The 18,833-nt window shown below is 44.9% G+C and overlaps 1 protein-coding gene across 1 annotated transcript in view; it reads left to right on the top strand.

Moving 5' to 3' along the window:
- Positions 1-18,833, top strand: part of LOC137373449 (sodium/potassium/calcium exchanger 4-like) — a 338,168-nt gene that overhangs the window by 245,482 nt on the left and 73,853 nt on the right. Inside the window, exon 7 of the mRNA XM_068038272.1 lies at positions 9,532-9,606. Coding sequence (XP_067894373.1) covers positions 9,532-9,606 — 75 coding nt within the window. The remainder of the gene's footprint in view (positions 1-9,531; positions 9,607-18,833) is intronic.

Here is an 18,833-nt window from a genome sequence, read left to right as displayed (position 1 = left end):
CAAACCAGTGGGAGGCATTCAGGAACAAGATACTACAGGCACAGTGTAGGCATGTCCCCACAAAGATAAAGGGTGGTACTGCCAAATGTAGAGCCCCCTGGTTATCTAGAAGCTTACAGGGTAAGTTAAAGCAAATAAAAAGCTTATGATGATCACAAATATCTTAATGCTTATAATGCCTAGAGAAGTATAGGAAGTGCAGGGGTGAAATAAAAAAGGATATTAGAAAAGCAAAGAGAGGACATGAAAAATTATTGGCAGGTAAAATCAAGGAAAACCAGAAGATGCTTTATCAGTACATTAAGAGTAAGAGGATAACAATGGAAAGGGTAGAACCTATCAGAGATGTATAGGGGAACAGATGTGGATGCAGAAGATGTGGGCAGGGTCCTAAATGAGTTTTTTGTCTCTGGCTTCACAAAGGAGAGGGTTGATGCAGACATTGTAGTTAAAGAGGAGTGTGAAATATTAAATAAGCTAAGCATAATGAGGGGGGAAGTGCTCGAGGGTCTGACATCCCTGAAAGTGGATAGATTGCCAGGACTGGATGGATTGCATCCCAGGTTGTTAAAGGAAGCCAGGGAGAAAATAATGGATGCACCGAGGATCATCTTCAAATCCTCACTAGATACAGGCGAGGTACCAGATGATTGGAGGTCTGTAGCACCATTGTTTAAAAAGGGTGCGAGGGATAAACCAGGTAATTATAGGCCAGTCAGTCTGACCTCGGTGGTGGGTAAATTGTTAGAATCTATTCTGAGGGACAGGATAAACTGTTACTTAGAAAGTCATGGATTAATCAAGGACAGTCAGCATGGATTTGTTGGGGGAATGTCAGGTCTTACTCACTTGATTGAGTTTTTTGAGGCAGTGACAGGGAGGATTGATGAGGGTAGTGCAGTGGATGTAGTTTACATAGATTTTAGTAAGGCATTTGACAAAGTCCCGCATGGTAGTCTGGTGAGTAAAATGAAAGCCCATGGGATATAAGGGAAGGTGACAGGTTGGATCCAGAATTGGCTCAGTGACAGGAAACAAAGGGTGGCAGTTTTTGTGAATGGGAAGCAGTTTCCAATAGTGTTCCACAGGGCTCAGTGTTGGATCCCTTGCTGTTTGTGGTATATATTAATGATTTGGACTTAAATGTGGGAGGCATAATTGGGAAATTTGCTGATGACACAAAAATTGGCCATGTAGTTAAGTGAGGAGGAAAGCTGTGGACTCCAGAATGATATCAATGTTTTGGTTGAGTGGGCAAAAAAGTGGCAAATGGAATTCAATCCAGAGAAGTGTGAGGGGAGGGCAAATAAAGCGAGAGAAAATACAATAAACGGGAAGATATTGAGAGGCGTAGAAGAAGTGAGAGACCTTGGAGTGCATGTCCACAAGTCCCTGAAGGTGGCAGGACAGGTGGATAGAGTGGTGAAGAAGGAATATGGATTGCTTTCCTTTATTGACTGAGGTATAGAATACAAGAGCAGGGATGTGATGCTGGAACTGTATAAAACACTGGTTAGGCCACAGCTGGAGTATTACGTGCAGTTCTGGTCACCACATCACAGAAAGGACATAATTGCTGTGGAGAGAGTACAGAGGAGATTTACAAGAATGTTGCCAGGGCTTGAAAGTTGCAACTATGAGGAAAGATTGGATTGGCTTAGGTTGTTTTCCTTAGAACAGAGGAGGCTGAGGGGTGACTTAGTTGAGGTGTACAAAATTATGAGGGGCCGAGATAGAGTGAACAGGAAGGAGACCTGTTTCCCCTGAAGGGGAATTCAGTTACCAGGGGGCACAGATTTAAGGTGAATGGTAGAAGGATTAGAGGGGACACGAGGGGAAACTTTTTCACCCAGAGGGTCGTGAGTGCCTGGAATTCGCTGCCAGGAATGGTGGTGGAGGCAGAGACCCTCAATTCTTTTAAAATGTACCTGGACATGTACCTGAAGTGCTGTAACCTGCAGGGCTATGGACCAGGTGCTGGAAGGTGGGATTCGTTTGGGCGAATAGTTTATTCGACCGGTGCAGACATGATGGGCTGAATGTACTCCTTCTGTGCTGTACTTTTTCTATGGTTCTATGGTTCTAACAGAGCTGCGGGGATCAGCGAGCCACAGCTGCAGCTGCAGGCCATCCTCCACACGGCAGCCTGTCAGCTGTGGCCACAGTGCATTTGTGCAAAATTGAAACCTCTTCAGAGAACGCTTCAAGATGAAGGTGGCCTTGTGGTCCCCTTCCTACAGCGACGGGTGCCTAACTCTGCCATGTTTCCAAGGCTGCGGGGCCTCTGATTGGGCCTGCAGCCTCAGGAACATACCCACCATCCTTAATTGTACAGCAGACGCGGCGGCGGCCAATTAAGAGGCTACCTCCCACAAGATCGCAACAGCAAACACGCTGACAGCAAGTGCAAGGTTGGGTCCCGGAAATGGTCTCGACCAGCAATTATTTTTGAAGTGCTTATTAAAGACGTAGTAGCGGGTCATCTAGAAAATCGCAACACAATCAGGCAGAGTCAACATGGTTTTGTGACAAATTTATTCGAATTCTTTGAGGATGTATCAAGCACGATGGATAAAGGGAAACCAGTGGATGGTTTTTTTTGTTCATTCATGGGATGTGGGTGTCGCTGGCCAGGCCAGCATTTATTGCCCATCCCTAATTGCCCTTGAGAAGGTGGTGGTGAGCTGCCTTCTTGAACTGCTGCAGTCCATTTGGGGTAGGTACACCCACAGTGCTGTTAGGAAAGGAGTTCCATGATTTTAACCCAGCGACAATGAAGGAACGGTGATATAGTTCCAAGTCAGGATGGTGTGTAACTTGGAGGGGAACTTGCAGGTGGTGGTGTTCCCAAGCATTTGCTACCCTTGTCCTTCTAGTTGGTAGAGGTCGCGGGTTTGGAAGGTGCTGTCTAAGGAACCTTGGTGTATTGCTACAGTGCATCTTGTAGATGGTGCACACTGCTGCCACTGTGCGTCGGTGGTGGAGGGAGTGAATGTTTGTAGATGGGGTGCAAATCAAGCGGGCTGCTTTGTCCTGGATGGTGTAGAGCTTCTTGAGTGTTGTTGGAACTGCACCCATCCAGGCAAGTGGAGAGTATTCCATCACACTCCTGACTTGTGCCTTGTAGATGGTAGACAGGCTTTGGGGAGTCAGGATTCCTAGCCTCTGACCTGCTCTTGTAGCCACGGTATTTATATGGCTACTCCAGTTCAGTTTTTGATCAATGGTAGTCCCTAGGATGTTGATAGTGGGGGATTCAGCGATAGTAATGCCATTGAATGTCAAGAGGAGATGGTTAGATTCTCTCTTGTTGGAGATGGTCATTGCCTGGCACTTGTGTTGCGCGAATGTTACTTGCCACTTATCAGCTCAAGCCTGGATATTGTCCAGGTCTTGCTGCATTTCTACACAGACTGCTTCAGTATCTGAGGAGTCGGGAATGGTGCTGAACATTGTGCAATCATCAGCGAACATCCCCACTTCTGACCTTATGATTGAAGGAAGGAAGGTAGTGTATTTGGATTTCCAAAAGGCATTCAGTAAGGTGCCACATAAAACGTTACTGCACAAGATAAGATCTCCTGGTGTTGGGGGTAATATATTAACATGAATAGAGGACCGGATAACTAACAGGAAACAGAAAGCTGAATTTTACCGGCCCCCTGATGTTGGGGAGGGCCGGAAAATGTCTCCGGGAGAGGCCTGCCACAGCCTCAACACCAGGAAGGCCTCATGGCGGCTTCCCCCACCGCTCGGCAACGGGGCCAAAATCTAAATATTTTAATGCATGCTAATGAATGAATAATTACTTATCTCGTCGCACCGGCCGTCCCGCTCCAATATTACCATCAGTGCAGGCAGTCCCGCACCAACCGATCTCCGACCAGTGAAGTATGATGGAACACTGGTGAGGAGGGGGGAGGAGATAAGTTTTCAGGGTGGGGGGGTGGTTAGCGGGCTCAAACTAATGTGATTGGTGGAGGGGGTAGTGGGAAAGGGTAAAGTTAAAAGTTTGTGAACTTTGCGAGCAGAAGGTCAGGTAAACAAAGTAAGTATTTTGAGGGGGTGAGGGCAAGGAATGAATTGTTTAGTCATTGGCAGGGTGGGAGCGGGGCTTGAAACTTTTATTAAATTTTTCATTTTAAGTATATCGTGCCTACAACTTTAAAAATTCAAATTCAATAGACGGGCTTGAAGCCCTTTAAAAATGGCACAGGTGCATGCGCAATGGTGCCGGATGCTGTTGCTGGGCATGGAGCGCCTGCCCCCTGCACGTCATCGGAGGGGCGGTGGTCCACCCAGGCCAAGTTAATGAGCCGCCGCGTTTAATATTGCGGCAGCTCCGCGGAGTAAATCCTGCATGTGTGCCCTGCCATCTTTGAAGCTCCACACTGAGATTGGCGGTGAGGTGGTAAAATTTAGCCCAGAGAGTTGGGATGAATGGGTCATTCTCAGGATGGCAAACTGTAATTAGTGGGGGGCCAAAGGGGTCCGTGCTGGGGCCTCAACGATTTAAGATCTATATTAATGATTTGGAAGAAGGGACAGACTGTATTTGCTGATGTTGGATCCCATCAGTTACAAAGAGAGACGAAGTCCGACCATAACTTTTAGAAACTTTATTGCAGTACGTGATTGTTACATTACAAGGATACAAAAAGAACAAAAAGCAAAACAAAAGAACATGCAAAAGAACAAAACAAAAGAACATGTGCTCACAACAGCAAGCCTTTCTTATAGTTATTCAAACAAAACTAATAACAACCCCCCTTGTTTCTGAGTGGTTTGCAGACTTCTGTTATCAGTGCTTGATTGGTTCATTCGTCCCAGCATTTTATTTTTGCATTTTATTTCAGTAGTTTCACATCCCCCCTCCTTGAACCGTTAGGCTGATTATTAAACAATCTTCTTTGGCCTCCTTATCTCGAGAGACAATGGGTAAGCGCCTGGAGGTGGTCAGTGGTGTGTGGAGCAGCGCCTGGAGTGGCTATAAAGGCCAATTCTAGAGTGACAGGCTCTTCCACAGGTGCTGCAGAAAAATTTGTTTGTCAGGGCTGTTACACAGTTGGCTCTCTCCTTGCGCTTTTGTCTTTTTTCCTGCCAACTGCTAAGTCTCTTCGACTCGCCACACTTTAGCCCCACCTTTATGACTGCCCGCCAGCTCTGGCGAACGCTGGCAACTGACTCCCACAACTTGTGATCAATGTCACAGGACTTCATGTCGCGTTTGCAACGTAAACAATAGGCTACTATTAAGCTATCTGCAGCTGTCCTGTTAGCTTCTGCTTGTTATTTTTTGTAAATTGGCTCCACAGCTCCGCAGTTAGTTTGTTAGTTGATTAGCTTACATAGAACATAGAACAGTACAGCACAGTACAGGCCCTTTGGCCCACGATGTTGTGCCGAACCTTTAACCTACTCTAAGATCAAACTAACTACCTATCCTTCATTCTACTATCATCCATGTACCTATCCAAGAGTCGCTTAAATGCCCCTAATGTATCTGCTTCTACTACCACCGCTGGCAGCGCATTCCACGCACCCACCACTCTCTGTGTAAAGAACCTACCTCTGACATCTCCCCGAAACCTTCCTCCAATCACCTTAAAATTATGCCCCCTGGTGATAGCCCTTTCCACCCTGGGAAAAAGTCTCTGACTATCCACTCTATCTATGCCTCTCATCATCTTGTACCCCTCTATCAAGTCACCTCTCATCCTTCTTCGCTCCAATGAGAAAAGCCCTAGCTCCCTCAATCTTTCTTCGTAGGACATGCCCTCCAGTCCAGGCAGCATCCTGGTAAATCTCCTCTGCACCCTCTCTAAAGCTTCCACATCCGTCCTATAATGAGGCGACCAGAACTGAACACAGTATTCCAAGTGTGGTCTAACCAGGGCTTTATAGAGCTGCAACATAACCTCGCGGCTCTTAAACTCAATCCCCCTGTTAATGAAAGCCAACACACCATACGCCTTCTTAACAACCCTATCAACTTGGGTGGCAACTTTGAGCGATCTATGGACATGGACCCCAAGATCCCTCTGTTCCTCCACACTACCAAGAATCCTGTCTTTAAGCCTGTATTCTGCATTCAAATTTGACCTTCCAAAATGAATCACTTCACACTTTTCCAGGTTGAACTTCATCTGCCACTTCTCAGCCCAGCTCTGCATCCTGTCAATGTCCCGTTGCAACCTACAACAGCCTTCCACACTATCCACAACTCCAGCAACCTTCGTGTCATTGGCAAACTTGCTAACCCAGCCTTCCACTTCCTTATCCAAGTCATTTATAAAAATCACAAAGAGCAGAGGTCCCAGAACAGATCCTTGTGGAACACCACTGGTCACCGAGCTCCATGCTGAATACTTTCCATCTACTACCACCCTCTGACTTCCATGGGCCAGCCAATTTTGTATCCAGACAGCCAACCTTCCCTGAATCCCATGCCTCCATTACTTTCTGAATGAGCCTACCATGGGGAACCTTATCAAACGCCTTGCTAAAATCCATATACACCACATCCACTGCTCTTCCTTCATCAATGTGTTTTGTCACATCTTCAAAGAATTCAGTAAGGCTTGTGAGGCATGACCTGCCTCTCACAAAGCCATGCTGACTGTCTCTAATCAAACCATGCTTTTCCAAATAATCATAAATCCTGTCTCTCAGAATCCTCTCCAATAATTTGCCCACTACCGACGTAAAACTGACTGGTCTATAATTCCCAGAGTTATCCCTATTCCCTTTCTTGAACAAGGGAACAACATTTGTCACCCTCCAATCATCCGGTACTACTCCAGTGGACAGTGAAGACGCAAAGATCATCGCCAAAGGCGCAGCAATCTCTTCCCTCGCTTCCCGTAATATCCTTGGGTATATCCCGTCTGGCCCCGGAGACTTATCTGTCCTCATATCATTCAAAATTTCCAGCACATCCTCCCTCTTAACCTCAACCTGTTCGAGCATATCAGCCTGTTCCACGCTGTCCTCACAAATGACCAGGTCCCTCTCACTAGTGAATACTGAAGCAAAGTATTCATTTAGGACCTCCCCTACCTCCTCTGACTCCAGGCACAAGTTCCCTCCACTATCCCTGATCGGCCCTATCCTCACTCTGGCCATCCTTTTGTTCCTCACATAAGTGTAGAACGCCTTGGGATTTTCCTTAATCCTACCCGCCAAGACTTTTTCATGTCCCCTTCTAGCTCTCCTAAGTCCATTCTTCAGTTCCTTCCTGGCTACCTTGTAACCCTCTAGAGCCCTGCCTGATCCTTGCTTCCTCAACCTTAAGTAGGCTTCCTTCTTCCTCTTGACTAGCTGTTCCACATCTCTTGTCAACCAAGGTTCCTTCACCCTACCATCCCTTCCCTGCCTCATCGGGACAAACCTATCCAGCAGTCGCAGCAAGTGCTCCCTGAATAACCTCCACATTTCTGTCGTGCATTTCCCTGAGAACATCTGTTCCCAATTTATGCTCCCCAGTTCCTGCCTAATAGCATTGTAATTCCCCCTCCCCCAATTAAATATTTTCCCATCCCGTCTGCTCCTGTCCCTCTCCATGACTATAGTAAAGGTCAGGGAGTTGTGATCACTATCACCGAAATGCTCTCCCACCGAGAGATCTGCCACCTGGCCTGGTTCGTTGCCAAGCACCAAGCCCAACATATTCTCTCCTCTAGTCGGCCTATCTACATATTGAGTCAGGAAACCTTCCTGGACACACCTGACAAAAACTGCTCCATCCAAACTATTTGCACTAAGGAGGTTCCAATCAATATTAGGGAAGTTGAAGTCACCCATGACAACAACCCTGTTACTTCTGCACCTTTCCAAAATCTGCCTCCCAATCTGTTCCTCCATGTCTCTGTTGCTATTGGGGGGTCTATAGAAAACTCCCAACAAAGTGACTGCTCCTTTCCTGTTTCTGACTTCCACCCATAATGACTCAGTAGACAAACCCTCCTCAACGACCTCCCTTTCTGCAGCTGTGATACTATCCCTGATTAACAATGCCACTCCCCCACCTCTTTTACCTCCCTCCCTATTCCTTTTGAAACATCTAAACCCCGGAACATCCAACATCCATTCTTGCCCCTGTGATATCCACGTCTCCGTAATGGCCACAACATCGTAGCTCCAAGTACTGATCCATGCTCTAAGTTCATCACCCTTATTCCTGACACTTCTTGCGTTAAAATAGACACACTTCAACCCATCATACTGGCTGCAACTTTGCCCTGTCAACTGTCTAACCTTCCTCACAGACTCTCTGCACTCTGTATCTGCCTGTTCAACAGCTACCCCATCCATTGATCCGTGTCTCCGGTTCCCATCCCCCTGCCAAACTAGTTTACTTTTGAAATAAAAACAAGAAATGCTGGAACCACTCAGTAGGTCTGGCAGCATCTGTGAAAAGAGAAGCAGAGTTAACGTTTCGGGTCAGTGACCCTTCTAGTTTACTTCTGATCTGTCCTCATAGCTGACAATACGACGATCGGTAGGAAAGCAAGTTGTGAGGAGGATACAGCGTCTGCAAAGGGATATAGATAGGTTACGTGAGTGGGCAAATTTTGGCAGATGGAGTAAAATGTGGGAAAATGTAAAGTTGTCGACTTTGGCAGGAAGAATAGAAAAGCAGAATATTATTTAAATGGAGAGAGACTGCAGAATGCTGTGGTACAGAGGGATCTGGATGTTCTCGTGTATTAATCACAAAAAGTCAGCATGCTGGTATAGCAAATGATTAGGAAGGCTAATGGAATGTTGGCCTTTATTGCAAAGGGGATGGAGTATAAAAGTAGGAAGTCTTGCTACAACTGTACAGGGCGCTGGAGAGACCACACCTAGAGTACTGTGTCCAGTTTTGGTTTCCTTATTTAAGGAGGGCTATACGTGCATTGGAAGCAGTTCAGAGAAGGGTCACTTGGCTGATTCCTGGGATGTGGGGTTTGTTGTATGAGGAAAGGTGAGCGGGTTGGACCTATACTCTGGAATTTAGAAGATTGAGAGGTGATCTTCTTGAAGCAGATTCTTAGGGGGCTTGACAGGGTAGATGCTGAGAGGATGTTTCCCCTCATGGGGGAATCTAGAACTGGAGGGCACAGTTTCAAATTAAGGGGGCTCCCATTTAAGATGGAGATGAGGAGGAATTTCTTTTCTCAGAGGGTTGTTAGTGTTTGGGATTCTCTTCTCCAGCGAGCAGTGGAAGCTGAGTCAACGTATATATTCAAGGCTGAGTTAGGCAGATTTTTGATTGACAAGGTACTCAAGGGTTATGGGCGACAGGCAGGAAAGTGGAGTTAAGGCCACAATCAGATCCGCCATGATCTTATTGAATGGTGGAGCAGGCTCGAGGGGCCGAATGGCCTATTCCTTTTATTTGTTAAGATTCCGCCCCTACATTGGTATGATGATTGAAAGTGCTGGAGGCATTGAATGCGAATGAGATAACCATAGGAACAAAATGTGAAAAGTTCTCATGAGAAATCCCAGCTTGTTTTTTGGTAACCTCATATTTGTCTTTTTCAGATTGTATATCTGACACAGTGGTCTGTGTTCAGGGATTCATTATACTACACCATATCAGTGATTCTACTTATTGTGGTAAGTAATAATGGGCATCATGCTCAGTGTTAAATATCAAGGGATATATTATCAGATCCAGTTATACCCTATCAAGGGATGTGTTAGCAGGTCAGGGCGGGGGAAATGGAGGGGGATTGCATCTTATTATTTATTATTCTTCAAAGATACTACTTTGCAGAGAGTAACAAAGGCTGGAGAACAGTGCTTTTGTTGCCAGGTCTAATTAAATGAAATTGTGCAGTAAAATTCTAATTTAAAGGTAATCTATTCAATAAGAAAGTAAGATTTGCATTTATATAGTGCTTGTCACAACTACCAGACATCTTTACAGCCAATTAAGTACTTTTGAAGTGTAGTAACTATGGTAATGTAGAAAACATTTGCACACAGCAAACTCCCATAAGCAGCAATGTGATAATGACCAGATATTCTGTTTTTGTGATGTTGATTGAGGGGTAAATATTAAGAACAAAGAACAAAGAAAATTACAGCACAGGAACAGGCCCTTCGGCCCTCCAAGCCTGCGCCGATCCAGATCCTCTATCTAAACATGTCGCCTATTTTCTAAGGGTCTGTATCTCTTTTTTTCCTGCCCATTCATGTATCTGTCTAGATACATCTTAAAAGACGCCATCGTGCCCGCATCTACCACCTCCACTGGCAACGCGTTCCAGGCACCCACCACCCTCTGCGTAAAGAACTTTCCACGCATATCCCCCCTATTGGCCAGGATACCAGGGATAACACCACTGCTCTTCTTTGAAAGAGTGCCATGAGGTCTTTTACATCCATGCAAGCAGGCAGTTGGGGCCTCGGTTTAACATCTCATCCGAAAGACGCACCTCCAACAGTGCAGCGCTCCCTCGGTACTGCACTGGAGTGTCGGCCTTGATTTTTGTGCTCAAGATGTGGAGTAGGATTTAAACACAGAGCCTTGTGACTCAGATGTAAGAGTGCTACCAAATGAGCCATGGCTGACACATTATCAGCTTTGCATAAGTAGAACTATTACAATCTACACAAAAGCAAAATAGTGCAGATGATGGCAATCTGAATTAAAAACAAAAATTGCTGGCAATGCTCGGTAGGTCAGGCAGCATCTGTGGAGAGAGAAGCAGAGTTAATGTTTCAGGTCAATGACAAAGGAACATAGGAACAGGAATAGACCATTTATTCCCTTGACCCTGTTCTGCCATTCACTGAGATCATGGCTGATATGTAACCTAACTCCATATACCCACCTTTGCCCAATATTCCTTAATACTTTTCGATAACAAAAATCTAACAATCTCAGAATTAAAATTAGCAAGTGATCTGGCATCAATTGCAGTTTGTGGATGAGAGTTCCAACTTCCTACCACCCTTTATGTGTAGAAGTGTTTCTTAACTCCACACCTGAAAGGTTTAATTTTTAGACTATGCCCCCTAGTCCGAACCAGTGAAAATAGTTTCTATCAATCTACCTATCTGTTCCCCTTAATACCAAAACACCACTTACCCTTCTAAATGCTAGGGAAAACAGATTTGGCTTGTGTAACATCCCTTTGTAATTTAACCCTTGGTGTCGTGGTATCATTTTGGTAAATCCATGCTGCACTCCCTCCAAGGCCAATAAATCCTTCCTAAGGTGTAGTGCCCAGAAGTGCTCACAGTACTCTAGATGTGGTCAGCCAGGGTTTTGAAGATCTTTCATCTGAACTGGAGGAAGTTAGAGATATAACAGTTTGTAAGCATGCACATAGTTAGGGAAAAAGGATGAAGGTGAAGAAAGAAATGGAATGTCTTATATGATGGAGGGCAGGAGTGATTAAATGATAATAAGGCTGATAGTACAAAGCAAAAGGGGCATGGTAATGGGTTAATAAAGAAACAAAAGATGGGTCTAGAGGGAATGAAAATGGCGACAGCACCTGCTGTTTGAGAAAATGGGAACGGTGATGACGATCTGAAATTGTTGAACTCAGTGTTGAGGCTGGAGGCTTCTTTTTCTTCTTTGGCCTCCTTGTCTCGAGAGACAATGGGTAAGCGCCTGGAGGTGGTCAGTGGTTTGTGGAACAGCGCCTGGAGTGGCTATAAAGGCCAATTCTAGAGTGACAGACTCTTCCACAGGTGCTGCAGATAAAATTGGTTGTCGGGGATGTTACACAGTTGGCTGTGTTAAGGCCGGAGGCTATAGACTGCCTAATTGAAAAGAGAGGCGCTTTACCTCAAATTTGTCCAATTCTGATGAACACTCTATTCAATTTGGTTGGTAACCTTTCTGGTTTGATGGATGCATAAAGTGGAGCAAATTCTTCAAGCAAAAGCATTCATATTTGTATTTTGTCAGAAAATCTATGTCTGCCATCCTCACAAGTGAGTTAGAAAAGCAATAGGCAGTCCAGTAACAGACAATGACAAGTCACACCAGGAGGTATGTGTTTTTTGATAGAAATGGTCTGCAAGCATTCTTTATCTATCCTTGAAATTATAGTTGTTTTGTGCTATCTCCTGTAACAGAAAAGTGTGTCTCTGTCACCATAGTGACAAGAGTAAACACCTCTGCGTACACTCAGGACAGAAAGCTTTCTCCTTTTCTGATGGAAACTAAAATCTTCTGTAATTTGAAGGTTTTTTTTCTCCGCCAAAGTTGTTGATCGAAAATAAATTCTGCTACAGAGAAAGGAATGGATGACAAGAAAATTGCCAATTTTGCTTGAATCTAACTGCTTGTGCAATAACTCCACTGAGGTTTTGAATAATTATATCTATAAATCAGTTTGGTTGTTAAAACTGATATTGGCTTCAGGCTGCAGCCACAATTGATTTCTTCGATACAATAAAAAAAAAGAAAAATCCTTATTCTTAAAGGTATTACCTTCTCTGGAAGAAATATCAAAAGTCAATTATCAAACGGGGGAAAAACAGAAAATGCTGGAAATACTCAGCAGGTCAGGCAGTATCTGTGGAGTGCGAAACAGAGTTAACATTTCAGGTCGATGACCTTTCGTCAATACTCCTTCCAAAGATGCTGCCTAATATACTGAGTGTTTCCAGAATTTCTGTTTTCAGTTTAGGTTTCCAGCATCTTGATTTTTTTTACTGCAACTCATTAACTTTTGTTAGCTTCTATAATACTCAACGGTGATTGCTCGAGATCCACATTCTCATGAAGCAACACCATGAGCTTATTCTGTTTTCTTCTGAACAATTTCCTCCCCTCCATCTCCTCCCTAGAAAGTATTGACTCTGCGAGGGTTTAGTTCCATGGACACTATGAACACCCTTGGATACTTCATCCGTGTGGCCATTCTTGCAGTCTGAGCTTTGACATTGAGGGTCAGTAGGGAATTTGACCATTACACCACAGCCAATTCAACCCTGTTCCAAGACAACAATGGCAGGGCCATCAAGGCTTTGTGGAAAGTGATCAAGAAAAGCCAGCCTGTTTAATTTTCCCCTCTCTATGTCAGGAGCACCAAGATCTATTGTAGGTCCCCCACCACAACTAACACAGTATCAACAAAGCATCATGCTGGGACTTTTCTAATCAGCATGGCTGAATTATTAATTGTATAAACTCATTAACCCACTAAGGATCCATTGAGCTAATATGGTAAGAAAAAGGGAAAGAATGTTTTCATTAAAAAAAAATACTATTTCTTTGCTTTTCTTTGTGCTCTTTCATTCTCGTACATTAGCCTTGACTACATCCCAGAACTGTCAAGATGTAAAATCAGACCCATGGAGCAGTAGCTGTATTGCGATGACAGACATATGGGTTGCAAGAGGCCCTGGGGAGGCCCTGGGCTCTTGTATCACAACCATTGCTGCATAAGCAGATGTAGATTTCAGCAGATAATTGCTTATTTTGCCTTTTCCATAATCTTGCTAATTCCATCACATAAGAGGGTCCTACAGTAATTAACTGCATTAAGACATTGGCCTGCCAACTCAATAACTTCCAGTTGTTTTAGTGGTTAGGTTACACTCTAAAGAATAAATTGGGCTAGACAAATGAATAACAAAACTGTGCAGCGTAACTAGTCATGGAATCATAGAATAGTCACAGCACAGAAAGAGGCCATTTGGTCATTGTATGCATTGTTCATGGGATGTGGGGTTCACTAGCAGGGACAGCATTTATTGGCCATTCTTAATTGACCTTAAGAAGGTGATGGTGAGCTGTCTTCTTGAATTGCTGCAGTCCATGTGATGAATGGAGTCCCATGGGGCTGTTAGGGAGGGAGTTCCAGGATTTTGACCCAGCAATAATGAAGGAGCAGCAATATATTTCCAAGTCAGGATGGTGTGTAACTTGGAGAGTGTCTTGCAGGTGGTGGTGTTCCCATGTGCCTGCTGCCCTTGTCCTTCCAAGTGGTAGAGGTTATGGGTTTAGGACGTGCTATCAAAGAAACCTTGTTGAGTTGCTGCACTGCATCTTGTAGATGATACTCAATGCAGCCAGGATACGCTGACGATGGAGGGAGTGAATGTCTAAGATGGTGGATGGGGTGCCAATCAATTGGGCTACTTTGTCATGAGCGTTGTTGCAGCTCCATTCATCCAGGCGAGTGGAGAGTATTCCATCACACCCCTGACATGTGCCTTGTTGAATGGGGAAAGGTTTTGGGAGTCAGGAGGTGAGTCAGTCACTACAGAATACCCAGCCTCTGACCTACTCTTGTAGCCACAGTATTTATGTGGTTGGTCCAGTTTAGTTTGTGGTCAATGGTGGCCCCCAGGATGTTGACGTTTGGGGATTTTGCAATGGTAATGTGCTGTTGAATACAAGTAGAGGTGTTTAAACCCTCCTGTTGGAGATAGTCATTGCCTGGCACTTGTGTGATATAGATGTTACTTGACACTTTTCTGAATGTTGTGCAGGCTTTGCTGCATGCAGGCACAGACTGCTTCATTATCTGAGGAGTTGCGAATATAACTGAACCCTGTGCAATCATCCATGAATATCCCTATTTCTGACCTTATGATGGAGAGAAGGGTATTGAGAGGTAGCTAAAGATGCTTGGGTCTAGGACACTACCCTGAGGAATTCCTGCAGCGAAGTCCTGGGGCTGAGATGATTGGTCCTCACAACCACAACCATCTTCCTTTGCGCCAGGTATGATTCCAGCTCGTGGAAAGATTTCCCACAATTCCCATTGATGTCAACTTTACAAGGGCTCTTTGATGCCACATTCAGTCAAATGTTGCCTTGGTGTCAAGTGCAGTCACTCTCACTACACATTTGGAATTCAGCAATTTTGTCCATGTATGCATGAAGGCTGTTAACACCTGTGCTGAGTAACTCACCTCCTAACTCCCAAAGCCTGTCCACCAGCTGCAAGGCACAAGTCAGGAGTGTGATGGAATACTCTCCACTTGCCTGGATGGTTGCAGCTCCAACAACACTTAAGAAACTCAAAACTATCCATGACAAACTAGTCTGTTTGATTGTCACCCCATCCACCACCTTAAACATTTACTCCCTTCACCACTGGTGTACCCTGGCTGCGGGATATATCTGGGCAATTTTCCACTTTATTGGGTAGATTTCAGTTTTATAGCTCTACTGGGATAGCTTGACCAGAGGTGCAGTTAGTTCTGGAGCACAAGTCTTCAGTACTATAGCCGGGATGTTGTCTGGGTCTATAGCCTTTGCTGTATCCAGTGCATTCAGCCATTTATTGATATCTCATGGAGTGAGTCAGATTGACTAAAAACTGGCTTCCCTGATGGTGGGGACCTCAAGAGGATGCCAAAATGGATAATCCACTTAGCACCTCTGGCTGAAGACGGTAGCACTTCAGCTTTGTATTTTGCACTCACGTGTTGGGCTCTACCATCATTGAGGATGGAAATGTTGATGGTGCCTCTTTCGGTTAGTTGTTTAATTATCCATTACCATTCACAACTGACATGTTAGAATGGCACAGCTTTGATCTGATCTTTTGATTGTGGGATCACTTTGCTCTGTCTGCTGCATGCTTCCTCTGCTGTTTAGCATGCACGTAGTCCTGTTTCACCCGGTTGGCATCTAATTTTTAAGTACACCTGGTGGTTCTCCTGTCATGTTACATTCCTCAATGAACCAAGGTTGATCCTCTGGCTTAATTGCAATGGTAGAGTGAGGGATATGTTGAGCCATAAGGTTATAGACTGTAGTAGAACACATTTCTACTGTTGCTGATAGCTCACAGCATCTCATGGATGCTCAGTTTTGAGCTGCTAGAAACTATGCCATTTAGCACAGTGGTAGGGCACCACAACACGATGGATAATGTCTTCAGTGTGATGACAGGACTTTGTCACCACAAGGACTGTGGCGTGATCACTGCTATCAATACTGTCATGGACAGATGCACCTTTGGTCAAGTAGGTTTTTCCCTCTTGTTGGTTCTATCACAACCTATTGCAGACTCGTCTGGCAGATATGTCCTTCAGGACATGGCCAACTGAGTCAGTAGTGGTGTTACTGAGCCACTCTGGGTGATGTCCCCACCCAGAGTATATTCTGTGCCCTTGCTGCCCTCAGTGCCTCTTCCAGGTGGTGTTCAACATGGAGGCGCACTGATGCATCAGCTGAGGGAGGGCAGTAGGTGGTAATCAGCAGGAGGTTTCCTTGCCCATGTTTGACCTGATACTGTGAGACTTCATGCTGTTTGAAGTCAATGTTGAGGAGTCCGAGGGCCACTCCCTCCTGAATGTGGGTCAGTCCTGCGGTGGGATAGGACATACTCAGGGATGCTGATGGAGGAGTCTGGGACATTGCCTTCAAGATATGTTTTTGTGAGTTTGACTATGCCGGGCTGTTGCTTGACTGCTCTGTGGGGCAGCTCTCCCAATTTTGGCACAAGTCCCCAGATGTTAGTGAGGCCGACTTTGCAGTGTCTCTAGGCAGGGTTTGCCTTTGTCGTTTCTGGTGTCTAGGTTGGTGCTAGGTGGTTCATCCAGTTTTATATTAATTCGACTTTTCTGTAATGGTTTGATACAACTGAGTGGCTTGCTAGGCCACTCAGAGGGCAGTAAAGAGTAAACCACATTTCTGTGGGTCTGGAGTCACATGGAGGCCAAATCAGGTAAGGATATCAGATTTCTTTCTCGAAAGGGCATTAATGAACCAGATGGGCATTATGACAATCCAGTAGTTTCACGATCGCCATTACAGAGACTAGCCTTTTATTCTAGATTTATTTAATTAACTGAATATAAATTGCCCAGCTGCAGCAGTGGGATTTGAACATTTGAACTCATGTTTCCTGATCATTGGTCCATGCCTCTGGATTACTAGTCCAGTACCATAACCACTATGCTCTCGTACCTCAATAATAATGGAGATGGAATTATATTAGGTTTTTGGCACTGTGATCAGTCACGTTACTGTGTGCACTAGACTCCCTGACAGTAGGAAAAATGCTCAAATCCTAACCACATGTGCCCTTTAAATATACCTATTTGTATAGTTAATTCTCACTAACATATCCTTGTGTGTTAAGTTACGGCATAGTGCAATTAACTGCATTAATGTTTTGTCCCTTAAAACTTTGAAGTGTTACCAGCATAAACCATATATCAAGTAAAAACTAATCCGAAACTGATCTGAAGACCTAGCTTGAAAGTTCATTCAATAATACTTTCAGTGGAAATACCATGCAGACTTCTATCCAGTATTGGCATTCTATAATTCTGGTAGACTTTGATGTAACTGCACGGGGATAATTTTGACTTTGTGTGATACTGTAAAACAAGTGAAGTCAGAACTGCAACACCCGCTAGAAGTCTCTCCCGACTGAAGCCAATGGAAATTAAAATAGGGAGAGATGTAAGATGGGCAGCTGATCCAATATCACCCGCTTTTCTCTCTCACCTAAAGTCAAAATTACGCCCAGTGGACTGGATTTTTAAAATGGCGGCCGGCATGTGTGGACCGCGCGCCGCCACGTCGCCGCGATCTTGGGCCCATTGGCTCATTATATGGTGGGGGCGGCCTCAGTGACTCCATGAACAGCATCAACTGCCTCTGTGCAGGCTCTGGTGCCATTTTTAAAGGGCTGCCAGCCCTGCAAAGGAACTGCAGAGTTGCCCCCATTCCCCCCCCCCCACTACTCTAAAAATACATATTTGCCCCATCGCCTCCCCCCCCCCCCAACTACAGTAAAAATGCAGAGTTGGCCCCTTTTCCCCCTGCCAACTGCACAAAGTGCAGAATTTACCCCTTTCCCACCCCACTACACTAAAAATGCAGAGTTCCCCTTGTTCCCCCACAACTACACTACAAAGACAGAGCTCCCCACTTCCCCACCTTGGTGGCGCCAGCTTTCCCTGGATGGGAAAGTGAAGGCGCGTGTGTGCTGTTGCTAACACTGAAGATCCAGAACCGAAGGTATGATTGCGGGGAATTTCATGTAAATGAATGCAGAAAGGTAACTCAAATATTTAAACCAGGCTCCCGTTGCAGAGTATCGGAGGGGCCGCCATGGAGCCTTGCTGCCGCCATGAGGATTGGGCCTGGCAATCCCGGTGTCGGGTTCTGTGGCTGGTTGCTGCTGCTCCGATCTTCCAGCCGCACCCACCCCCCACCCCGCCATGGAGCCCGACGTCAGGAGCTGAACAAAATCCAGCCCTGTGTGTGTAATCATTATACATGTACACATCAAATTAACAGCAACTTGCATTTATGTAGCGTTTTAACATTAATAAACATCCCAAGACCCTACATGGATTCTGAGTCAAAGAGGACAAATATACATTATGGTGTGATTTTACAGTGAAATTTGAACAGATTCAGTATCATTGCTGTTTAATGAGTTTTCACTATGAATTTAAGTCTAATCAGGTCAGCAGCTAATACATAGTCTAGAATAGAATCTGGAAGTGCTACTGATGGTACTAGGATCATTCTAAATAAAGTGAAATGCTCTCAGGAGGCAGCATCTGCATCAACGCTTTGAATCTAAGATTGATTAGAAGACAGCAAGATTAACAAAATGAAGGGAAAGAACTTAAAGTGAAAGAACATAGGACACCACATGGGGACCCACCCTATATAAATAATTCTGCTTGACAGGCTGCCAAGAAAGCCACATCGTGACATATTAAAGCCAGATGCATGCTCCTGCCATTGCACTTTGCCCACCAGGAAATTACACCAGAAAATTTTGGGTGTGCTAAAGTGATATTGCATCTATTTGTTTTTGCTGGGCACTGAGAGTGAATGAGACTCTTAAGTCAAGAGCTCGCATTCAGAAAATTGCCCCTATTATGGC

The sequence above is a fragment of the Heterodontus francisci genome, chromosome 9 (genome assembly GCF_036365525.1).
Source record: "Heterodontus francisci isolate sHetFra1 chromosome 9, sHetFra1.hap1, whole genome shotgun sequence".
In the NCBI taxonomy this organism is placed as follows: Eukaryota; Metazoa; Chordata; class Chondrichthyes; order Heterodontiformes; family Heterodontidae; genus Heterodontus; species Heterodontus francisci.
Note: the sequence above shows the minus strand (reverse complement) of the source record. Positions and strands in the feature narration are given on the sequence as shown.